The sequence below is a fragment of the Danio rerio genome, chromosome 4 (genome assembly GCF_052040795.2).
Source record: "Danio rerio strain M-AB ecotype USA chromosome 4, GRCz13ab, whole genome shotgun sequence".
Lineage (NCBI taxonomy): Eukaryota > Metazoa > Chordata > Actinopteri > Cypriniformes > Danionidae > Danio > Danio rerio.
In genome coordinates, this window is record NC_141024.2 from 39,695,148 (window position 1) to 39,720,381 (window position 25,234).

The 25,234-nt window shown below is 42.3% G+C and overlaps 1 protein-coding gene, 1 long non-coding RNA gene and 7 other non-coding genes across 10 annotated transcripts; 2 read left to right on the forward strand and 7 right to left on the reverse strand.

Moving 5' to 3' along the window:
* Window positions 1–447: 447 nt before the first annotated feature.
* Window positions 448–611, reverse strand: LOC148680526 (U1 spliceosomal RNA). The gene has a single exon (XR_015943644.1). It is a non-coding gene; the product is annotated as a U1 spliceosomal RNA (small nuclear RNA).
* Window positions 612–1,752: 1,141 nt separating this feature from the next.
* LOC148680527 (U1 spliceosomal RNA) lies at window positions 1,753–1,916 on the reverse strand. The gene has a single exon (XR_015943972.1). It is a non-coding gene; the product is annotated as a U1 spliceosomal RNA (small nuclear RNA).
* A 1,141-nt stretch (window positions 1,917–3,057) lies between these two features.
* On the reverse strand, window positions 3,058–3,221 carry LOC148680528 (U1 spliceosomal RNA). The gene has a single exon (XR_015943349.1). It is a non-coding gene; the product is annotated as a U1 spliceosomal RNA (small nuclear RNA).
* A 1,147-nt stretch (window positions 3,222–4,368) lies between these two features.
* On the reverse strand, window positions 4,369–4,532 carry LOC148680529 (U1 spliceosomal RNA). The gene has a single exon (XR_015944063.1). It is a non-coding gene; the product is annotated as a U1 spliceosomal RNA (small nuclear RNA).
* A 1,141-nt stretch (window positions 4,533–5,673) lies between these two features.
* LOC148680530 (U1 spliceosomal RNA) lies at window positions 5,674–5,837 on the reverse strand. The gene has a single exon (XR_015944281.1). It is a non-coding gene; the product is annotated as a U1 spliceosomal RNA (small nuclear RNA).
* Window positions 5,838–6,978: 1,141 nt separating this feature from the next.
* LOC148680531 (U1 spliceosomal RNA) lies at window positions 6,979–7,142 on the reverse strand. The gene has a single exon (XR_015944078.1). It is a non-coding gene; the product is annotated as a U1 spliceosomal RNA (small nuclear RNA).
* Window positions 7,143–8,283: 1,141 nt separating this feature from the next.
* On the reverse strand, window positions 8,284–8,447 carry LOC148680532 (U1 spliceosomal RNA). Its single transcript, XR_015944101.1, has one exon. It is a non-coding gene; the product is annotated as a U1 spliceosomal RNA (small nuclear RNA).
* Window positions 8,448–9,967: 1,520 nt separating this feature from the next.
* LOC148680533 (uncharacterized) lies at window positions 9,968–15,842 on the forward strand. Of its 2 annotated transcripts, XR_015942680.1 has the most exons (4): window positions 9,968–10,000; window positions 12,547–12,840; window positions 12,924–14,995; window positions 15,037–15,842. XR_015942680.1 is itself a non-coding variant. In XM_088650786.1 (2 exons), exons 1-2 carry the CDS (start codon window positions 9,988–9,990, stop codon window positions 13,134–13,136), a joined length of 603 nt encoding a protein of 200 aa, XP_088506912.1. In that variant the 5' UTR covers window positions 9,968–9,987; the 3' UTR covers window positions 13,137–15,842. The 2 variants fall into 2 exon arrangements, 1 of the variants encoding a protein (XP_088506912.1); XM_088650786.1 differs by having other exon boundaries at window positions 12,547–15,842.
* A 4,503-nt stretch (window positions 15,843–20,345) lies between these two features.
* Window positions 20,346–24,003, forward strand: LOC148680534 (uncharacterized). The gene is made up of 4 exons (XR_015942850.1): window positions 20,346–20,389; window positions 20,754–20,817; window positions 21,096–21,223; window positions 22,188–24,003. It is a non-coding gene; the product is annotated as an uncharacterized LOC148680534 (long non-coding RNA).
* Window positions 24,004–25,234: the final 1,231 nt, after the last annotated feature.

Consider the following 25,234-nt stretch of genomic DNA (forward strand, 5'->3'; position numbering starts at 1 on the left):
CCCTCTGCCCGAAACGCCACAGACGTCTGCGAAAGATTGCAGCTCTTGAAACAAAGTTACCTCTGATCCGAGCAGAAGCGTTCGCTTACTTAATGGCAGATAAAATGATGACCTTTCACACGGTCTGCATTCGTTCCGTCAGTAACAGCGGCAGGCCGGCAAATAAAATCCTGACGTTCCACAGGGCACACTCGCTTGGCGGACAAAAGCCACCGGGGGCTCTCTTTGCGTGTTCCTTCACCTGGTCAAACCGCTTTGAGGGGGGACCTTTCGAGTAGTTTTCGGCGTCTGAACAGACTCTTCTAGCGACGGGTGGGCAGGCCTTCCACAGGCGCGCGCAGCTCTACTGGAGCAAAAGAGGCTTGGCAAAGGACGAGGAAGAGAGGGGAGCGACGCTCCAGCCGGGTCCGACGCTACCGCCGGAACTCTGTCTTGAACCACTGTGCTCAGGGGAGAGCGCGAACGCAGTCCCCCACTACCAGAAATTATGCAGTCGAGACTCCCACATTTGGGGAATTCGCAGGGGTCAGCGTGGCCGGAGTGCAATGGCCAAGCCTCGCCCTGGGTGAACCACCTTCTTGATCATGGTATCTCCCCTGCCAGGTAAGTATGAGTTGCCGGGCGGCGCAAATGGCAGCCGCCGTTTTCTATCGGCCGTACTGCAGGGCGGTGATGCCCAGCCACCGAGCATGGGGAATGGGCCAGCAACCCCTGTCTCCTGACGGCGCTGTACTTGCAGCAGACGTGCCTGTGCTTGCAAACCACTCGCTAGTAACTGTGGCAACGCATGAAGGGTTTGAGCTTCCTCCAGATGCTTGCTTCGTGTTTTGTCATCAGTTGGGGCTGCCAACACATGGATTCCACTGGACGCACTCGATCTGGGGATAACAGACCCTCTATGGGGGGAGGGGATCCTCCTGTTCTTTCTTTCTTTTCCTCCATCTGTTTTCTTTCTCTACAGATGCCGTTTTTCTCTGCTGAGTTTCTGATTTGGTCTATTTGGACATGTCGACCTCCGGCTTTGCTGCGGTTCGGACCGCCTTTGCCTAGAGCTCCGTGCTTTGCACTCTCGCCTTGTATATTTCCTGTCCTGTTTTCTTACGTCAGCCTATCAGCACAGTGCTCAAACGACATAGCTTGAAGAACACGACGGGATCTACAAACGTTCCGCAAAAGAACTTCACTGACGAAAGCGGAAGCGCTAACGGAACAACCTCCCGCTGCAGGCACCTTACATTCCTGAGACGGGACACCACCGACGGCTGGCTGCGAAATTGCCTCTGGTTCAGATTGGTTTAGAACCGTCCCTCTGCCCGAAACGCCACAGACGTCTGCGAAAGATTGCAGCTCTTGAAACAAAGTTACCTCTGATCCGAGCAGAAGCGTTCGCTTACTTAATGGCAGATAAAATGATGACCTTTCACACGGTCTGCATTCGTTCCATCAGTAACAGCGGCAGGCCGGCAAATAAAATCCTGACGTTCCACAGGGCACACTCGCTTGGCGGACAAAAGCCACCGGGGGCTCTCTTTGCGTGTTCCTTCACCTGGTCAAACCGCTTTGAGGGGGGACCTTTCGAGTAGTTTTCGGCGTCTGAACAGACTCTTCTAGCGACGGGTGGGCAGGCCTTCCACAGGCGCGCGCAGCTCTACTGGAGCAAAAGAGGCTTGGCAAAGGACGAGGAAGAGAGGGGAGCGACGCTCCAGCCGGGTCCGACGCTACCGCCTGAACTCTGTCTTGAACCACTGTGCTCAGGGGAGAGCGCGAACGCAGTCCCCCACTACCAGAAATTATGCAGTCGAGATTCCCACATTTGGGGAATTCGCAGGGGTCAGCGTGGCCGGAGTGCAATGGCCAAGCCTCGCCCTGGGTGAACCACCTTCTTGATCATGGTATCTCCCCTGCCAGGTAAGTATGAGTTGCCGGGCGGCGCAAATGGCAGCCGCCGTTTTCTATCGGCCGTACTGCAGGGCGGTGATGCCCAGCCACCGAGCATGGGGAATGGGCCAGCAACCCCTGTCTCCTGACGGCGCTGTACTTGCAGCAGACGTGCCTGTGCTTGCAAACCACTCGCTAGTAACTGTGGCAACGCATGAAGGGTTTGAGCTTCCTCCAGATGCTTGCTTCGTGTTTTGTCATCAGTTGGGGCTGCCAACACATGGATTCCACTGGACGCACTCGATCTGGGGATAACAGACCCTCTATGGGGGGAGGGGATCCTCCTGTTCTTTCTTTCTTTTCCTCCATCTGTTTTCTTTCTCTACAGATGCCGTTTTTCTCTGCTGAGTTTCTGATTTGGTCTATTTGGACATGTCGACCTCCGGCTTTGCTGCGGTTCGAACCGCCTTTGCCTAGAGCTCCGTGCTTTGCACTCTCGCCTTGTATATTTCCTGTCCTGTTTTCTTACGTCAGCCTATCAGCACAGTGCTCAAACGACATAGCTTGAAGAACACGACGGGATCTACAAACGTTCCGCAAAAGAACTTCACTGACGAAAGCGGAAGCGCTAACGGAACAACCTCCCGCTGCAGGCACCTTACATTCCTGAGACGGGACACCACCGACGGCTGGCTGCGAAATTGCCTCTGGTTCAGATTGGTTTAGAACCGTCCCTCTGCCCGAAACGCCACAGACGTCTGTGAAAGATTGCAGCTCTTGAAACAAAGTTACCTCTGATCCGAGCAGAAGCGTTCGCTTACTTAATGGCAGATAAAATGATGACCTTTCACACGGTCTGCATTCGTTCCGTCAGTAACAGCGGCAGGCCGGCAAATAAAATCCTGACGTTCCACAGGGCACACTCGCTTGGCGGACAAAAGCCACCGGGGGCTCTCTTTGCGTGTTCCTTCACCTGGTCAAACCGCTTTGAGGGGGGACCTTTCGAGTAGTTTTCGGCGTCTGAACAGACTCTTCTAGCGACGGGTGGGCAGGCCTTCCACAGGCGCGCGCAGCTCTACTGGAGCAAAAGAGGCTTGGCAAAGGACGAGGAAGAGAGGGGAGCGACGCTCCAGCCGGGTCCGACGCTACCGCCGGAACTCTGTCTTGAACCACTGTGCTCAGGGGAGAGCGCGAACGCAGTCCCCCACTACCAGAAATTATGCAGTCGAGATTCCCACATTTGGGGAATTCGCAGGGGTCAGCGTGGCCAGAGTGCAATGGCCAAGCCTCGCCCTGGGTGAACCACCTTCTTGATCATGGTATCTCCCCTGCCAGGTAAGTATGAGTTGCCGGGCGGCGCAAATGGCAGCCGCCGTTTTCTATCGGCCGTACTGCAGGGCGGTGATGCCCAGCCACCGAGCATGGGGAATGGGCCAGCAACCCCTGTCTCCTGACGGCGCTGTACTTGCAGCAGACGTGCCTGTGCTTGCAAACCACTCGCTAGTAACTGTGGCAACGCATGAAGGGTTTGAGCTTCCTCCAGATGCTTGCTTCGTGTTTTGTCATCAGTTGGGGCTGCCAACACATGGATTCCACTGGACGCACTCGATCTGGGGATAACAGACCCTCTATGGGGGGAGGGGATCCTCCTGTTCTTTCTTTCTTTTCCTCCATCTGTTTTCTTTCTCTACAGATGCCGTTTTTCTCTGCTGAGTTTCTGATTTGGTCTATTTGGACATGTCGACCTCCGGCTTTGCTGCGGTTCGGACCGCCTTTGCCTAGAGCTCCGTGCTTTGCACTCTCGCCTTGTATATTTCCTGTCCTGTTTTCTTACGTCAGCCTATCAGCACAGTGCTCAAACGACATAGCTTGAAGAACACGACGGGATCTACAAACGTTCCGCAAAAGAACTTCACTGACGAAAGCGGAAGCGCTAACGGAACAACCTCCCGCTGCAGGCACCTTACATTCCTGAGACGGGACACCACCGACGGCTGGCTGCGAAATTGCCTCTGGTTCAGATTGGTTTAGAACCGTCCCTCTGCCCGAAACGCCACAGACGTCTGCGAAAGATTGCAGCTCTTGAAACAAAGTTACCTCTGATCCGAGCAGAAGCGTTCGCTTACTTAATGGCAGATAAAATGATGACCTTTCACACGGTCTGCATTCGTTCCGTCAGTAACAGCGGCAGGCCGGCAAATAAAATCCTGACGTTCCACAGGGCACACTCGCTTGGCGGACAAAAGCCACCGGGGGCTCTCTTTGCGTGTTCCTTCACCTGGTCAAACCGCTTTGAGGGGGGACCTTTCGAGTAGTTTTCGGCGTCTGAACAGACTCTTCTAGCGACGGGTGGGCAGGCCTTCCACAGGCGCGCGCAGCTCTACTGGAGCAAAAGAGGCTTGGCAAAGGACGAGGAAGAGGAAGAGAGGGGGGCGACGCTCCAGCCGGGTCCGACGCTACCGCCGGAACTCTGTCTTGAACCACTGTGCTCAGGGGAGAGCGCGAACGCAGTCCCCCACTACCAGAAATTATGCAGTCGAGATTCCCACATTTGGGGAATTCGCAGGGGTCAGCGTGGCCGGAGTGCAATGGCCAAGCCTCGCCCTGGGTGAACCACCTTCTTGATCATGGTATCTCCCCTGCCAGGTAAGTATGAGTTGCCGGGCGGCGCAAATGGCAGCCGCCGTTTTCTATCGGCCGTACTCCAGGGCGGTGATGCCCAGCCACCGAGCATGGGGAATGGGCCAGCAACCCCTGTCTCCTGACGGCGCTGTACTTGCAGCAGACGTGCCTTTGCTTGCAAACCACTCGCTAGTAACTGTGGCAACGCATGAAGGGTTTGAGCTTCCTCCAGATGCTTGCTTCGTGTTTTGTCATCAGTTGGGGCTGCCAACACATGGATTCCACTGGACGCACTCGATCTGGGGATAACAGACCCTCTATGGGGGGAGGGGATCCTCCTGTTCTTTCTTTCTTTTCCTCCATCTGTTTTCTTTCTCTACAGATGCCGTTTTTTTCTGCTGAGTTTCTGATTTGGTCTATTTGGACATGTCGACCTCCGGCTTTGCTGCGGTTCGGACCGCCTTTGCCTAGAGCTCCATGCTTTGCACTCTCGCCTTGTATATTTCCTGTCCTGTTTTCTTACGTCAGCCTATCAGCACAGTGCTCAAACGACATAGCTTGAAGAACACGACGGGATCTACAAACGTTCCGCAAAAGAACTTCACTGACGAAAGCGGAAGCGCTAACGGAACAACCTCCCGCTGCAGGCACCTTACATTCCTGAGACGGGACACCACCGACGGCTGGCTGCGAAATTGCCTCTGGTTCAGATTGGTTTAGAACCGTCCCTCTGCCCGAAACGCCACAGACGTCTGCGAAAGATTGCAGCTCTTGAAACAAAGTTACCTCTGATCCGAGCAGAAGCGTTCGCTTACTTAATGGCAGATAAAATGATGACCTTTCACACGGTCTGCATTCGTTCCGTCAGTAACAGCGGCAGGCCGGCAAATAAAATCCTGACGTTCCACAGGGCACACTCGCTTGGCGGACAAAAGCCACCGGGGGCTCTCTTTGCGTGTTCCTTCACCTGGTCAAACCGCTTTGAGGGGGGACCTTTCGAGTAGTTTTCGGCGTCTGAACAGACTCTTCTAGCGACGGGTGGGCAGGCCTTCCACAGGCGCGCGCAGCTCTACTGGAGCAAAAGAGGCTTGGCAAAGGACGAGGAAGAGAGGGGAGCGACGCTCCAGCCGGGTCCGACGCTACCGCCTGAACTCTGTCTTGAACCACTGTGCTCAGGGGAGAGCGCGAACGCAGTCCCCCACTACCAGAAATTATGCAGTCGAGATTCCCACATTTGGGGAATTCGCAGGGGTCAGCGTGGCCGGAGTGCAATGGCCAAGCCTCGCCCTGGGTGAACCACCTTCTTGATCATGGTATCTCCCCTGGCAGGTAAGTATGAGATGCCGGGCGGCGCAAATGGCAGCCGCCGTTTTCTATCGGCCGTACTCCAGGGCGGTGATGCCCAGCCACCGAGCATGGGGAATGGGCCAGCAACCCCTGTCTCCTGACGGCGCTGTACTTGCAGCAGACGTGCCTGTGCTTGCAAACCACTCGCTAGTAACTGTGGCAACGCATGAAGGGTTTGAGCTTCCTCCAGATGCTTGCTTCGTGTTTTGTCATCAGTTGGGGCTGCCAACACATGGATTCCACTGGACGCACTCGATCTGGGGATAACAGACCCTCTATGGGGGGAGGGGATCCTCCTGTTCTTTCTTTCTTTTCCTCCATCTGTTTTCTTTCTCTACAGATGCCGTTTTTCTCTGCTGAGTTTCTGATTTGGTCTATTTGGACATGTCGACCTCCGGCTTTGCTGCGGTTCGGACCGCCTTTGCCTAGAGCTCCGTGCTTTGCACTCTCGCCTTGTATATTTCCTGTCCTGTTTTCTTACGTCAGCCTATCAGCACAGTGCTCAAACGACATAGCTTGAAGAACACGACGGGATCTACAAACGTTCCGCAAAAGAACTTCACTGACGAAAGCGGAAGCGCTAACGGAACAACCTCCCGCTGCAGGCACCTTACATTCCTGAGACGGGACACCACCGACGGCTGGCTGCGAAATTGCCTCTGGTTCAGATTGGTTTAGAACCGTCCCTCTGCCCGAAACGCCACAGACGTCTGCGAAAGATTGCAGCTCTTGAAACAAAGTTACCTCTGATCCGAGCAGAAGCGTTCGCTTACTTAATGGCAGATAAAATGATGACCTTTCACACGGTCTGCATTCGTTCCGTCAGTAACAGCGGCAGGCCGGCAAATAAAATCCTGACGTTCCACAGGGCACACTCGCTTGGCGGACAAAAGCCACCGGGGGCTCTCTTTGCGTGTTCCTTCACCTGGTCAAACCGCTTTGAGGGGGGACCTTTCGAGTAGTTTTCGGCGTCTGTACAGACTCTTCTAGCGACGGGTGGGCAGGCCTTCCACAGGCGCGCACAGCTCTACTGGAGCTAAAGAGGCTTGGCAAAGGACGAGGAAGAGAGGGGAGCGACACTCCAGCCGGGTCCGACGCTGCCGCCTGAACTCTGTCTTGAACCACTGTGCTCAGGGGAGAGCGCGAACGCAGTCCCCCACTACCAGAAATTATACAGTCAAGATTCCCACATTTGGGGAATTCGCAGGGGTCGGCGTGGCCGGAGTGCAATGGCCAAGCCTCGCCCTGGGTGAACCACCTTCTTGATCATGGTATCTCCCCTGCCAGGTAAGTATGAGTTGCCGGGCGGCGCAAATGGCAGCCGCCGTTTTCTATCGGCCGTACTCCAGGGCGGTGATGCCCAGCCACCGAGCATGGGGAATGGGCCAGCAACCCCTGTCTCCTGACGGAGCTGTACTTGCAGCAGACGTGCCTGTGCTTGCAAACCACTCGCTAGTAACTGTGGCAACGCATGAAGGGTTTGAGCTTCCTCCAGATGCTTGCTTCGTGTTTTGTCATCAGTTGGGGCTGCCAACACATGGATTCCACTGGACGCACTCGATCTGGGGATAACAGACCCTCTATGGGGGGAGGGGATCCTCCTGTTCTTTCTTTCTTTTCCTCCATCTGTTTTCTTTCTCTACAGATGCCGTTTTTCTCTGCTTAGTTTCTGATTTGGTCTATTTGGACATGTCGACCTCCGGCTTTGCTGCGGTTCGGACCGCCTTTGCCTAGAGCTCCGTGCTTTGCACTCTCGCCTTGTATATTTCCTGTCCTGTTTTCTTACGTCAGCCTATCAGCACAGTGCTCAAACGACATAGCTTGAAGAACACGACGGGATCTACAAACGTTCCGCAAAAGAACTTCACTGACGAAAGCGGAAGCGCTAACGGAACAACCTCCCGCTGCAGGCACCTTACATTCCTGAGATGGGAAACCACCGACGGCTGGCTGCGAAATTGCCTCTGGTTCAGATTGGTTTAGAACCGTCCCTCTGCCCGAAACGCCACAGACGTCTGCGAAAGATTGCAGCTCTTGAAACAAAGTTACCTCTGATCCGAGCAGAAGCGTTCGCTTACTTAATGGCAGATAAAATGATGACCTTTCACACGGTCTGCATTCGTTCCGTCAGTAACAGCGGCAGGCCGGCAAATAAAATCCTGACGTTCCACAGGGCACACTCGCTTGGCGGACAAAAGCCACCGGGGGCTCTCTTTGCGTGTTCCTTCACCTGGTCAAACCGCTTTGAGGGGGGACCTTTCGAGTAGTTTTCGGCGTCTGAACAGACTCCTCTAGCGACGGGTGGGCAGGCCTTCCACAGGCGCGCGCAGCTCTACTGGAGCAAAAGAGGCTTGGCAAAGGACGAGGAAGAGAGGGGAGCGACGCTCCAGCCGGGTCCGATGCTACTGCCTGAACTCTGTCTTGAACCACTGTGCTCAGGGGAGAGCGCGAACGCAGTCCCCCACTACCAGAAATTATGCAGTCGAGATTCCCACATTTGGGGAATTCGCAGGGGTCAGCGTGGCCGGAGTGCAATGGCCAAGCCTCGCCCCGGGTGAACCACCTTCTTGATCATGGTATCTCCCCTGCCAGGTAAGAATGAGTTGACGGTCGGCGCAAATGGCAGCCGCCGTTTTCTATCGGCCGTACTCCAGGGTGGTGATGCCCAGCCACCGAGCATGGGGAATGGGCCAGCAACCCCTATCTCCTGACGGCGCTGTACTTGCAGCAGACGTGCCTGTGCTTGCAAACCACTCGCTAGTAACTGGCAACGCATGAAGGGTTTGAGCTTCCTCCAGATGCTTGCTTCGTGTTTTGTCATCAGTTGGGGCTGCCAACACATGGATTCCACTGGACGCACTCGATCTGGGGATAACAGACCCTCTATGGGGGGAGGGGATCCTCCTGTTCTTTCTTTCTTTTCCTCCATCTGTTTTCTTTCTCTACAGATGCCGTTTTTCTCTGCTTAGTTTCTGATTTGGTCTATTTGGACATGTCGACCTCCGGCTTTGCTGCGGTTCGGACCGCCTTTGCCTAGAGCTCCGTGCTTTGCACTCTCGCCTTGTATATTTCGTGTCCTGTTTTCTTACGTCAGCCTATCAGCACAGTGCTCAAACGACATAGCTTGAAGAACACGACGGGATCTACAAACGTTCCGCAAAAGAACTTCACTGACGAAAGCGGAAGCGCTAACGGAACAACCTCCCGCTGCAGGCACCTTACATTCCTGAGACGGGAAACCACCGACGGCTGGCTGCGAAATTGCCTCTGGTTCAGATTGGTTTAGAACCGTCCCTGGTAACACTTTATTTTGATGGTCCCCCTTTAGATAGTCTGTTGACCATACGTTACTTTTCAAGTTCTTATCTGTTTACTCTCATCTAGGTAGTATATGTAGATTGTCTTTTAAATGTTTCTATGTAATCATTACAATGTCTACAACATGTAAACATTTATTAAACTTTTGGTAAGTTAAGTGTCACCAATATAGGTTCTAGATGGTCAACAATGTATCAGTAGATATGTTACAAATCTTCAACAGATGTTCAACAGAGTATCAGTAGATAAGCAACAATTCCTCAGCATTAAGGTTCTATATTTATTTATTCTTGTTTAATCCTTGAAATATGTGTGCGTCCCAGTTTGACTTACCACCCCATCACACTAACTTTTTTCATCTGTAAATGATGTACTTTTGCCTAAAATGACATCCCAAAACAGAATTGACATCAGGCCCTGCACCTCTCCGAGACTAAAAGCAGGGAATTACAGAAATTCATTTACATTTCTTTTGTTGTTTTTTCTTGTTAGACAGGGTCTGTCAAGCTCAACCCAACCACCCGTCATGCAAAATAGATAGGGTAAACTTATTTATTTATTTATTTATTTATTTATATTACATTTTAAAGAAGAGTATGGTACATACATTTTAACAAGAGTAGCACAGAGTTCAGATTAAACATTATTGGACATACAGTGCTCAGTGTAACAGGGTTAAAATAATGTTTAATTGTCTTTCACCAAAATGGGTTATTTTGTTTATTTTGTGGTTGTTGGGAGACCTCTTGTGGCAACAGTGTTTGATTGTTTCTTTCACCTTTCACCTGCAAAGCCCTGCCTACAGAAGAAAATGGTTGCTGAATGCAGAAAGGCGGTAGGTAAAATGTGCTCCAGCTAAATGTGACAAATTTTGTATTTTAAAACATACTAATAACACATACAAGCCCAATATGAACATTAAGTGATGTTTTAGATCAAATCGGTCGAATGATTGCCGTGTGTGACAAACTTTGTGTGGTTTAATTTGCTCATGCTATGTGTAGCTGGAATGATGACATTAATATGTGCAGGGGTGATTTCTTACTATTTGTTTGTTTTTTTAGATTCATGTTTAAATGCATACTGTTGCCAGAGGATGTATATTATATTTTAAACAGGGTTTCCGCTGGGTCTTAAAATGTCGTAAATTCCAAAATCTAAATTTCAGGCTTTAAAAAGTCCTAAATTTACTGAAATATTGTGTTGTAGGTCCTAAATCTTTTTAAACAAGTCTTCATTTTCCTTTGTTCATGTTTTGCTACCCAATCTGGCCAAAACCCATACAATCACCAACAATCTATCTCAATAAAACTTTACACTTTTTATTCAAAAAGGTCATTTTAACTCCATTTATCATAATGGTTTAATTATTTACTAATGCACTATGCACTAATTTGAAATCTGCTGAATGAAATGGACACTAAAGTAATTAATGATTATAAAACATTGTACAGTATTCTAAACTATATAATGTTGCTGTGGGACGACATGAGGGGAAAAAAAATTATAGTGGAACAATAACATTTAGCATAGCACTGACTTCAAGTGGCCAACAAACTAGTCTAAAAATGACTTTTGCTGCTTAAGAAATGGATTACAGCATGCTGATGATGTGAAAAAAATTGTTAACATAGGGTCATTCTAACTCTGGGTCATTCTAAGGGTGCTTTCACACCTACACTTTTGTTTCGGAACGTATCTCGTTAGCGCGGTTCGATTGGCATATGTGAACAGGGCAATCGCACTCTGTTCCGCGCCAAAGTAATCGCTCCGAGATCGCTTGAATGAGGTGGTCTCGGCTCGATTGAAACGAACCCTGGAGCGGTTCGATTGCAGTGAGAAAGCGATCCGATCCGAGCGCAGTTATATCACAGTGTTTTATGGATATGTAATAGGCTTACGGCTATATGAAGAGAGAGTTATGAGTAGGGCGGGAAGTTTCGCGAGTCTCTGGATGCCCGCAAATGAGTGATGATCTCCCGGTAATCTTGCGTCTCCCTCCCGGTCCTCAAATAGGCATCGTCGCGCACTCTTCTCACCTCTCCTCACTGCATCTCTCCTCAGACACGTCACGCGTGCACACCCTGTCAATCACCACCAAACCACCACCTCTCCTGACAGCTGAGCGGGACGCTGCAAAATAAACCCTGACACTGACCAAGGAGAGATTACTCACACGTGACTTGTTTTAGCTCTTTTGGTCTGTTTAGAAACTTTGCAGTGTGAAAGCGAACCGCTCCAAGAGCAACAATGTAACATTTGTAATCTCTGTTTCGGGACAACTGAATCGATTCACAGGTGTGAAAGCACCCTAACTCTGGATAAACAGAATCCTGACCACCGTAAAACAGGAAGAAAAAGAAATTGTCTTTCTCGCCTCATTATGGATTTAGTTTCATCAGCTAGACAAAAGCTACACAAAAGCTATTTAATTTAAAAACTAGTGACACTACCACCACACTACTGAGAAATGTAGATAAGCTAGTAGCGTCACTACTTGCAGCGACGCTACTGCCCAACACTGTGTGGTGGCAATATTTCTAATGTAGAAATGTCTTCATTACTGATAGCCAAAGCTGTTTCTGTAACCAAAGAGGTCTCCAGTGTATAGAACTGCACAATAGGTGATTGGTGCTGATGAGCAGTACTACACACGGTGTGTTTGGCACCCCTCATATAGTAATCCAGGGCCGTAACACCCATCTGTACCTCGGGTACTCTGATTAGGTTTTGCATATAAATACTTGCGCTTGACACATTTGTTTCAGACTGTTATTTGCCTATTACATTCTAAATTATGTAAATTCTAGTACATAATTTTTTAACTGTACCTTTAGAACCTTATAACAGCAATAAAAGCAGCATCGAAGCAGTCTTCTTTTAGTCATTCCACCTCTTCACGGAGACTGTCAGACTGATCTGGTGTATTAAAAAACTATTTTGGGTTCTGGAACTGAACAATAATAGTGTTCATGATGCTGGACATTCACTGGCACTAGATACTCATCAATTTAAGAGTAAATCTCCCTTCTTTGCCATCCTCGGATGCGTTTAGGTTTCGCCGCAAAATTAAATTTTTGCTGTAGAACGCGCAATGCGTACGTAAAGAACCTGACTGATATTCTACCCCAACCATGTCAGCAGAGTTCATGCATATCCATAAACTATAACTTCTATGTTAAGCGGTTTCTAAACAATTTACATTGTAAAAGCACTAAATAAATAAAGACACAATATGATAACACAATATGATTTGATTTATTTTACATTTACTGTGCATCAAAATTACAGTGTGTGTAGCCAATGTTTCCAGTGTCTTTTCACTTTTCAGCTTTTGATGAGAGTTTTTAAGATTTGATAACAACTAGTGTTTTTTTTCAGACCTAATTGAAGAGAATGAGGAGAGTAAAGAGGAGGAACATCATGTCAAAATTGAGGAAAAAAATAATTTACAGACTGATGGTATTTTGAAAAGGAGAGACAAGAATCGTTTCACCTGCACTCAGTGTGGAAAGAGTTTTGGAAGAAAACACAATCTTAAGATTCACATGAGGATCCACACTGGAGAGAAACCATTCACATGCAATCAGTGTGGGAAGAGTTTCAACCAATCATCAAACCTTTATAATCACATGATGATCCACACTGGAGAGAAACCATTCAAATGCACTCAATGTGGGAAAAGTTTTAACCGCTCATCAGACCTTAATCAACACATGAGGATCCACACTGGAGAGAAACCATTCACATGCACTCAGTGTGGGAAGAGTTTTTACTGCTCATCACACCTTAATCAACACATGAGGATCCACACTGGAGAGAAACCATTCACATGCTCTCAGTGTGGGAAGAGTTTCAGGCAATCATCAAACTTTAAGCAACACATGAGGATCCACACTGGAGAGAAACCATTCACATGCACTCAGTGTGGGAAGAGTTCAGCCAATAATCAAACCTTAATCAACACATGATGATCCTCACTGGAGAGAAACCATTCATGTCTAATCATCTTGTTTAATCCCGCCCCTTTTCGCAGTGGCGTACAACAGAATTTTGCATACTCAATAGTGATGGGAAGTTCGGATCATTTTACTGACTCGGATCTTTGAGTCTCGTTCATCGAGATGAACAAATCTTTTTTCGAGTCATTTTGTTCATTCGGTTCAATTTGCCCAAATTTTATTAAAATGTTACGAATTGCTTCCAAACACATCTACAACTAGCCCAGACGGTTCATCACACTACAAATAAGTCATAAATAGGTTATAAGAAGAAGAAAATAATAATTAAATGTTTACCTGCTTTTTTGTCTATGGGTATTGTTGTCTCATTGCTCAGCTCAACTCTTCATGTCTTCAAATGTCAGTGGTGCGTTCAGGTTACAATGACAGTCACATATAATCTTAACCAATGTACCCAGTCTGAGCCGATAGGAGCCATGATAATTAGTTCACCTTTCGAGTCTTCTGGTTGTTGAGTCGTTCGTTCATCACGTGACAGAATAACTCAAACCCGAGGACTCGAGAGTTGAATAGATCAATTCTTTTTTTTTTTTGGCTCTAAACTCATATGATTGGCTTGTGATGAACGAATGATTCAAACCCGAGGACTCGAGAGGTGAACAGATCAATTCTTTTTCTGGCTCTAAATGCATATGATTGGCATATAAATGCATATGTTAGGCTGTAGTCTTTCATGTGGTGAACGAACGACTCGATAGAGGACTCGAAAAATGAACTGATCTTGTCTCGCACTACACATCGTGCACATGAGCGAATTAATGAATCTTTTAGTTCATCCGAGTCATTCATTCATTTTGTCACATAACATGAAAGAAAGCACAAGAGATGAGTTATTTAATAAATCAAATAGTCTTTGTGAATAGTTTTCTAACATATGATGCTGCCAGCATTAGACACTTAAACACTGTTTATGTGTTGTTTATTGTTTTATTATTATTATTATTTTACCAGAAAAGCTTTTATAACAAATCAGATTACTTTATAAATCACGACAATAAAATAAGCAAAAGAAAAACAAAATAGTCCACATCAAGCTAGACTTTTTAATAAATAAAAACAAGTAAGCTTTAAATTAAATAACGTGTTTGTGCCATCAAATCTTTATATGAAATATGGCAACTCTTCCCAGTAGATGTTTTTATGAAACAGCAATTTAAGTGAAAGATATTATAAATAAAAAAACAAAAGCCACGGCGCCTAATGAGCTTAACAACTTGACTTAAGAATAGAACAGTGCATTTTTAAAAAATTTTAAATTAAATAAGCTTTAAAACAACACTGTGTGGCTTTACTTGTTGGACTTGGCTTAAGGTTTGTTAGCATTTAATAACACAAGCTCTGAACTTTTGGTAGGCTGAGTCTGTTTCTTCTTGTGTCATTAGTTGTTGGTCGCAGGATAAAAGATGCTAAATGAGTAAATGCAAATTAAATCTTTCTTTATACAAATATTAGACCAACACATAAAGTCTGCATAGGAAAACATCATTAAACAAAAAATGGGATATAAATGAACAAATTACAAATCACTTGTAATTGTCGAATTTAATTAATTTATTGCCTAGCTTAGTGTTTGTTTTCTGATAGCAAGCCAGCAAATAGACAAATCAATATATATACTAGATATAAACCACATAACCAGTAGAAAAAAAGTAACAATAACTTGGTGACAATAGGACAGAACTTTTTTTATTTCTTAGAAAATGCTTTTTAGGTACACATTGTTTGATGAATTTATGAAAAGTTTCAAATATGATCATATGATGCAACAAAAATTCAGTTTTACATAAATATTATTGACTGAGGTTGTAGTGTACAGTGGAACTACAGTGTACAGTGTTGCAGTGTACAGGTTGCAGTGTACAGTGGAGCTACAGTTTAAGATCAGATATGCACATTATATTGTAAGGATGGCTAAATCTCTCCATAATATTAAAATCTACAAACTGTTATGGAACTCCACACGAGACAAGAGCATGAGAATGGTCAGTCACTAAAACAATAAACTTTCCAATGTGAGAAGAAGATCAGCTAGAAAACCAGTTGTTCAGTTTGTCTCGATCGTGCATCCTGAGCCCCCCTCTTTGCCCTGGACTTTACCTTCTCCACCAGAGCAGCTCACTCACATTCCACACAGAATGTTTAAATTCTTAATATGGTGTATCTTGTGGCTTTATATTCATGTTTGGTGTGATTTAAAATGTCTCTGTGTGATTGATAAAGAGGTCTTAATTTCACTGTAATATTTTACAATCTCCCTTATTTCAGTTAATTTGGGTTTTGACTTTAAAAAGATCTTTGCCAGATGCTCCACTCCAGGGAAAATGGTCTTCGCATCAACTCATGACCAGGCAAGAGTCTTAGTGAAGCTTTTATTGTCTTGAATTTATGATGATTTGAATATTTAGGCAAACGGTGCAGAAGTGTCCGTGTGATCCTGTAGTCAGGATACCCCATTGCAGGTTGTGAATCTCTGAGCTCTGCATCAGGACTTGTATGCTGCAATGTATTTCTACATGGTCAGGTATTCCTCTTTAACTCTTAAATGTATCTTTGAGTAATTGATGTTGTACAATCTTGATTGGCTTATTTTGTTTAATTATGTGAACTGCAATGGAAAATCTTTTCCTGACAAATAAATGTCAAATTCTTGTTTAACTCTAATATCTCCTGAAATCATTTAAATCTAGTAGATTGTTGAGGCTGATGTTTCCGCAGCCTACGACCAGGATTAGTCATCTATTTAGGCACAATGGATGGAGCATACACTGTTAAAAATTGTCCCGTTAAAAAACAGTAAAATACTGGCAGCTGCAGTTGCCAGCAATGTACTGTTATTTTACAGTATGTTGCTGTAAAAATACATGGACTACATTGATTTACACAATACTCAAGTGAACTCATTTTGCTCACTGAAAGCAACTGCCTCAACTTGGTCAACTGCTGAATGAGTTTATGAAGTAATGTGCTATATATGCTTAGAAGCATACTTATAATGATAACTTATTTTAGTTAATTAGAAAAGTTCGGTTTAATTCTAATGTCTTATTTTTCACAACAGCACACATACATGTAAATCTGGAATCACCAGAGAGATTCTGACTGCATCAGCAACTAAACAGCCGCTATCTTTAAATAGAGAAACATGCAGAATAACATCAGCAGTTCATTGTTCATCTTTAACTCATACACTGGCTCTACTCTCCTCCACAACGGTGACAGACAGAAGAAATTAGCTTCTGGTTTTACAGTAAAATACTGTTTTTTCCTTGATTTAACGGTAATCTACTGGCAGCTGTGGTTGCCAGCAATCTACTGTTTTTTTACAGTCTACTTCCGTTGTGTAAATTAACAGTATATTACTGTTAAAATACATTTTTACACGGTGTTTTTACCTCTCACACCTTTAACCCTTTAAACCCCAGAGCATATACTTCAGTTTTTATTGAAGTGTCCACACTACTGAGTGTTCAAGAAACAAGGAGCAAAGCTGAAGTAAATTCATTAATTAACTGACTAATTAAATGATAATTGAGGATTAACAATGAACAAATGAAGAAATACTGAAGGGAAAAAACAAGAACAGAACATACAAAACTTTAGTCACAGCTTTATAATGAAATAACCTGAAGAACAACAAATGATTAAATCATTTAAATGATCAGCGGATGATTAAACAACTCTACAAACATCATCACCAGCTACACTTATTACTTAATACATGTATTTTTGTATAACATTTACTAAAGTTCTTCTTGAGAAAAAGTGAAAGTTTTACGTCACCATCATGGAGAACAGAGTTTGCTTTAGTTGGGCTCTTAGCCCTGTCATTTTTAACATTTATATGTCTTGCCTGCTGCAATTGTTAAGAACTTTGTTTAAAAAGCTCCTTTGTTGAGGCAAGCCAGCCAAAAACCTAAATAAGATCTGGTGATGTTCATGTTGCTATTAAATGGCAGAGTCTGTTCTCATTTAGTATAATAAAATTTACTGCTCCTATTCAATGTTAAATCTATTGTTTTACATTATATGTCTATATATGGCAATGATTTCTGGAAGTTTTTAAGAATATCTTGGACAAAAACACTTTGCTCTATGGTGAAATCGCACTCAAAGAGACATCAATAATCAGCATATGAACCTCAATAATGGTGACAACTAACAAAATTAATAGTTTAACTCACAAACAGGCAACTGAAAGTCTAAACATAAACAACAGCAGAATCAAACACAAATAAAGAAAACTGTTAGACCATTATACAACATTTATTTATACCGCAATGCATGCTGGGATATTTGTACAGTGCCACTCCCAGCATGCATTGCAGCATGAAACATTTGAGATGTTACCCTTGTTGAGATACAAGGTTAGATTCATGAGGTCTGAGTGTGTATTTGTCATAACTGAACATAATTTCTTAACTGTTAAGTAATCTCGGAGGGATCTTTTCTATTTCCACTTCTCATTAATTAAATTAATACCTGCAACTCAGCATAAAATCTATTGCATGACGCCCTTCTTCCAGATTTATACCAAAACATTTATTAGAACTCATTTCAGATAATTAGATTTCTCTATTTATTGACTTCCCAACTTTATTGCTATAGTACAAACATTTTGTAAACTCTGTATTACAGCAGTTGGAAAATCTTCTTAAATGAGTTCAAGGGTGAAGAGCCCAACTAAATCAGCCCCTCACTCCATTACGGTGACACAAAAAACACCTTAATTTCTGTTGGATCTCAATGAGAATTGTATGGAAGTCAAATCAGTCAGTAATAAGTGTGTGTCTGCTGTTGTTTGTGGAGTTGTTTAATGATCCTCTGCTGAGACTGAAGCTGTTTTATTTTATTTTATTTTATTTGACACTGTTTGTGTTTCTTGTTTATTTTCTTCAGTAATTGTAATTATTAACAGCAGGTGTTCATCAGTGTCTGAATTCACTCATTAGTGTTCATTAACTCTGTCAGGTGAACTATATTAGTTAACTAGTGTATGAAATAGTGAACAAGGACACAAAGCGTGATTTCAAACACAGACTTCAAAACATCGAATCTGAACTCTGTTAGCTCACAGTTTTCTGCAGTTGGTTACTTTCTCGAAAACAAAAATGTTACCCAGAAAGCACTGTTTTTAACAGAATATTACTGTTTTAGTGAAAAAGCATCATTTTACCGTAGAATCTGACCGTTTTTTAACAGCAATTTTTTACAGTGTAGGCACAGCATTAGAGACTTGTTTATTTCTGACAATCACTGATGATATAATCCAGGGGTATGATATAATCTAGGGGCTAAATCAAACTTTCTTTAAGTATGAGCAAGCATGGGGCGGCCTATTATTACTTAAAGGAAATTAGCTTTCAGTTATATTCTCTGACTAAGCTAAATTAAACTTTCTTTAAGTATAACCAAGCATGAGGCGGCCTATTATTACTTAAAGGAAATTAGCATATCTGCTAAGAATCGGAACTGGAGAAGATATGTCCGTGAGCAGATGAAACATTAATTGAATATAAGGATTTATTAGGTTAATAAATCTAAATTAGATCTAATCACAACCTATGAGGTAATCAGCTTGAATTAGATGAATCTAAATCTAAAACTATTATAAATTGGAGTCAGATTAAAATTCAGAGCTAGAAACTAATTAAAATAAATTATAACGAACAAAAATATTTCTTTTCACATGTGCTAAAAGGCTTAAACGCATTTAGCCTTCACCCTTGCTGTTAGTTCCGTCATGGGACTAATTGATGGACCCTCACATGTCCGTGTATTTATATAGTTTATAACCTTAACAGTTCTACAGTTTCTTCTATTTCACTTGTTGATTTCTATTTTATTTAAATAGTGTATTTATTTTGTTAAAGAGCCCATATTATGGTTTTTTGAAAATGCCCTTCCATGAAGTGTTTAACAGCTCTAAGTGAACTGAAATATGCAGCTAAGGCTTAAATCTGTAAGTGTACAGTGTTTAAATGTGTGATGTCACACTGTGCAGATGGATATTATTGAGTCTCTACCCAAAGATGAAACCTCAGCATTAGCCCAGCCTTGAGCAGTTTGAGTGCTTCTGGAAACTTCATGCTTTAGACTGGGTGTATATTACATGCTTAATATTCAATTTTTAGACTGTGTGTGTGTGTGTGTGTGTGTGTGTGTGTGTGTGTGTGTGTGTGTGTGTAGGCCTATTATTATTTAAAATAAAATTTTAAAATAAAATTGATTATAATATGTACAAAATATTATTTTTTATAATTATATCCAGTTCCCCTAAAACTTTGCTTAAATACCATATACATTTATTAAATAAATAAAACCAAAAAGTAAATAACTGTTTGGTCTGACAAGTTTTCAGGACATATCAAATTTCAGCACAACACTAACTAACTAGTCTCACTCACACACACACACACACTTGTACACACTCTCACTAACACACTCACTCTTGTACATGCTCTCTCTCACATACACCTACATTCTATCTCAATTCAATTCAGAAATACTTTTTAAGCATGACTGTAAATGATACAATGTTGCCAACACAAACACATAGACATCTCACAGACACATGTACATGCTCTCACTCACAAAGATAAGCCCTCCCTCTCACACACACACTTCTACATGCCTTCTCATAAACATGTACTGGCTCTCTCTCTTACACACACTACTACATGCTGTCTTTCACTCACACACACACACACAAACAAATGTGCATTTGATACTTATATAATTTTATGTGCTCATTAGGCTTACGATAGGTGGTTGCATTGTAATTATTCCCAGCCGGCACACGACCGACCTTCAACGTTGAAATATGGTTGAAATAAGGTCAGTTGTGTTTTGAACGTTGAAATAATGTTGATAGAACGTTTAATGTTGAATGGTTGAAAAACAGCCTGCATATGACAAGGCTTCAACGTTGAAATGTGGTTGAAAATATGTCAGTTGTTGCTTTAATGTTGAAACAATGTTGAATGATAAATGGTTGAAAAAAGTTACAGAAATCCTTGTACAAATCAACGTTGACATTTTTTTATCATGATCTGTATGTTGAATTAACGTCATGGCTTCACCCAACATTCAACATGTTTGGTTACCATGGTATTGGAGGACTCCGCGCACGCGGCCACGCGCAGCGCTTCGCTTCACTTCACTTAATTACGAACACCTGACCTGCAGTGCAGCAGAATTCAGAGGTAAGCGTGTTTTTAGATGCTTTAACGTTTTATTTACCCCCCGATTTTGTCAGTGTATCTTAAACGTGACTTTTGAGGTGTAGTGTTTCGAATTTTGAAGCATTTAAAACTTTCCAGTTTGTTTTTAGTCTTGTTTGCGCTCCGGTGACGCGCAGCTAACCTCGAGGTAATGTCACATGTGTAACGGTAGTCTAAATGAGCGTTTTAATGGCAAATTCAAAGCGATAAACTCCAAACGCAGTTTAAAGTTACTGAGCAACGTTATAAAACAATATCCATTTTATACGCTGTATTATTAGTGTTATTATTACAAAGTTAACTGCTGTCGTTTCACTGTTGTTGTTGTTGTTGTTTTTGCTTTTAGACATGTAACTTACTCCAGAGACGCACTAACTTGCACAGCATTGAATGGAAAAGGCTTTGTCCATGTAAGTTTACTTTACCTTTAACTATCAGTTAAATCTTCTTGGTGCTTTGGTTGGTGATATTCTCTTTCTAATCCGTTTGTTTATTGATTGTTAGGCTATGTTGTGATATTATATTGTTATATTGATATTATTATTGTGAAATCATGTTGTGATGTTATACTATGTGACAGTATTGGGGAACAAATATGTATTTAGTGAGAAATTAATGCTTAAATTACACTTTGTATAGTAGCAGATAAAAGGTGTAATGGGTTTTAACTTTCTGAGTTTTCTGGAAGGTCCAGTTGAGGGGCATCAAGAACACGCAGATGGCCTAAACCTGTGTCAGCCTGGACAGACTGCAGTTCTGCTACTCCACACCAAGGCTTTTGTATTGATGTCTTGACTGCTACTGTGTTCTCTAAAGGTATTACTGGAGCAAAACAACAGCACCCGTTACAGTGAAATTTGTATTCAAAAAAATAGTGATACATGTGTAGCAGGTCCAGTACATGTGATGTCATTGAGAAGTTGTTTTATTAAATGTCATTAAAACAAATAAATAAACATGCTATTTAAATAAATCTAAATATTAAAAACTTGAGGATTAAGATGACAAATGAAATGCATCATCTGTCTTGCGAAAAGGGTCTACTTAAGAATTCTGGTGTTTTCCAACTGAAAGGGATAGTTCACCCAAGAATGAAAATTTACTCACATTTTACTCCCCAAATGGTTTAAAACCATTATGAGTTTATTTTGTTGAACACAAAAGAGGCTATTCTGAAAAAAAACTAAAAACCTGTAAACATTGACCTCCAAAGTAGAAAAAAATACTATAGAAGTTAATGGTTAAATAGATTTACAGCTTTCTTCAAAATATCTTCTTTTGTGTTCAATGTGGTCAGTAAATGACGACAGAATACAAATTTTTAACTATCCCTTTTATTCTCTGTCCTACATGCAGACTTTTACAGAAGTGCTACTCCTTCTAGAGTTTTTCTCAACCATGTCTAAAAAGCTTTAAACAGCTTTTACAGTACATGTAATGGTTTACAACAACTTGTAATTATTAGATGTGTTGAATGTTTCATGATTCTTTACTGCAGCCTTGGTTAAAAAAAAAAAAAAAAAAAAAAGTAATTTTTTCGAGAATCTGAAATTTGAATTCTGGAAATGCTGGCACCGGTGGTGGCGAAGGGCTTCCTGACGACATCACACCTAATTCTTCACTTCTCTTAGTTAGGAATATTCAGATGGATGAGTCAAAATTATTGAGTGTGGCGATATTATAGGACAAATTTGGATTCAATAAAAATAAATATTTGAATTTCACTTTGTATAATAGCAGATACCAACTTAATTGTAACCTAGTATTTCATTTATTGCAGGTTTTCTGGAAGCTCCATTTAAGGGCATCAAGGACATACTAATGGCCTAAACCAGTGTCAGCCTAGACAGACAGACATCTATTGCAGTTCTGCTACACAAGACCAAACTCTCTGCTTTTGTATGGATGTCTGACTAGTACGGTGTTCTCTAAAGGTGTAACTGGAGCAAAACAACAGCACCCGTTTCAGTGAAATTTGTGTTCATAAAAGATAGTGATATATCAGGTATAGTAACAGGTCCAGTAAATTTGTCATAAAGGTCAAATCACAGTAAGTACTGTAAAAATAACTTGTTTGCCTTTACCACAACAGGTCATGGTATGTGCATACTGCTCGTAGTAAACACACACGCTGATCTGATGCGGGAGAGATATATGCAAACACATTTGTATTTACTGTTTTGTTTTGCCTAACTAAAGTGTTGTTGGAGCTTGGTATGTTCACAGTTGAAATCACTGAAGTCACATGGAACGTTTTGACAATGTGTTTTGTGCCTTATCTTGACAATGACCATCTTAGGACCATTGCTGTCTGTAGAGGATGAGGAGCATTTAATCTAAAATATTTTAGTTTGTGTTCTGAAGATTAACAAGTCTCTGGGATGACACAAGTAATTAATAACAGAACCTATATGAACACTTAATGTGACATGTAATAGTGAAATAGTGGTCCTACATTCACAAATGTGAGCCATTATTATAAGACCCATGTAAACATGCAATTTTTATGATACTAATAATAATAATGGAATAACAAATTGCTTTTACTGTTGTGTTTGTGAGAGAGAATCAAACCATATATTCTACACATTTTCTTGATGATTTACTGAAATATTTGTCTATGTTCCACTGTCACAGGTGCTCAGTTTTGCTGCAGTAATGCTAAACACAATAGATGTACTTTATACAAAAAAAAAAAAAAAAACTACTAAATATTTAGCATGCAGACCTGCAAAGTGAAGGAGTAATGTCAGGTTTAGATTATAGCATGAGTTTTCACTATTGTGAAAGTGAAGCCATTCATTTACAATGAATTGGAATAGCAAACCTCATCATTGATTTTGTAGGAAACTTACCTGGTGTTTGAGAAATAAATATGTATTTAACTGCTAGACTGATATAGATGTTTAAGTGTTTTACACTTGATTCTTTGTCCCCAGTGCCATCTTTTACCTCAAGTGTTTCTCTCAACCTATAAAACCTCAAACAGATGTAATGTATTTTACTTGTGATTCTTAGTTGTGAGTGATGTTTTTTATTTTATTTTTTTACTGCAGCCACTTTAAAAATGGGTATTTTGTAAACTTTGTAAACAGAATTGTATTTTGGAGACTGTGATGGTTGAAGCGTAGTTTAGTTACTTAGTTTAATTTAGTTAGTATCTGTCTTTCTGAAGACGGTAACACTTTACAAAAAGGTTGTATTAGTAAGTGTTAATGTATTTACTAACATGAACAAAGAACAATGAAGCATCTTTCATATAAAGAAAGTACAGTTCATGTCAGCTCAGTGCATTAATGTTAACAAGCATACATTTTGATTTTAATAGCATCGGGACATATTTCAATTAATTAAATGATTAATAAATGCTGTACAAGTATTTGTTCTTTGTTCATGTTAGTAAACATTAACTTTAATTCATGAAACCTAATTAAAAAGTGACTATTTAATTGTATGCCTTTTTTCTGTATTTGAGTGTACAGCATGTATAGTAACCTGCATGGTTTTAATGAACTATGTATGCTGTAAATGTTGCTGTATATTTAGAATAAATGAAATAATGAGGTGTGTATTAAATAAATAGATACACAGACTAAGTTGTGTATTTGTGTCGTGTATTTTTTATTAGTAAAAATTTGTTTGCTATATTTATGGACTTTGCGTTGTATGTAATTTCTATTTAACTTACGTTGAAATGTATGACGGTGAAACAACGTCACGGTATCAACGTTGATCCAATTTGCAAAATCGAAAGGTAATTCAACCTTCATTCAACGTCTACAAAACGACCACAATTCACCCATGAAGAAGGTAAGAGTGAAACAACGTTGTGATTTCAACGGTGAATCACCGGTGGTGGTCCGACGGTGAAACAACGTCACTATATAAACGTTGATCCAATTTGCAAAATCGAAAGGTAATTCAACGTTGATCCAACCATAGACCTGACGTTGATTCAACGTTGAATCACCGTTGAAATGCCGGCTGGGTTTGGTCATAAAGGTATTAATTGTTTTAAATAGTTTTTCAGCTAATAATGTTTGTGATGTCATACATGCTACAAAAGGCTTTTGAAGCTGACAAGACGTGGAGCAACCATGACCAGAGCGTTCTAGAGAGAAAGTGTCTCTCAAAATGCAGTGGCCCAGCTCGCTGCAATTGCAGAGCTGTACTTTGCGAACAGGTAGCAATTTAACAGAATCAGCTTCACACCAGGAAAATGAACAGAGTTCGCTCAAAAGTGTAGAGACCTCATTTTTGGAGATTTTTGCATAAAGGTTGTATCAATGAAAAGGAAGGGTTCTTTTGTATGTTTCTTTGTTCAATAATGCTCCGGTTTACTGTTGGTAAAATGTAGAAGCAAAAACCTACAGCACAATAAGCTTAGCTTATAATGCCAAAAAAATATATATATTGAAATCAGATGCAAAAACCTTTAAATTCCGACTAAATTCATTAATTTTCTTTTCAGCTTAGTCCCTTTATTAGTCTGGAGTTGCTACAATGGAATAACCCAAGAGCTTATCCAGCACCATCCATGTTTTACACAACAGATGCCCTTCCAGCTGCAATGCATCACTGGGAAACATCCAAACACACACACTTATATATATATTTGAGCCTACTCAATTTACCTGTACCACATGTCTTTGGATTTGTGGAGGAAACCAGAGCACCCAGAGGACACCCACACAAACACAGCGAGAACATGCAAACTCCACACAGAAATGCCACCTGACCTAGCTGAGGCTCGAACCAACGAATTTCTTACTGTGAGGCGAACATTCTACCCTCAGCGCCACCACATTGCCGGCAATTTAATTGTTA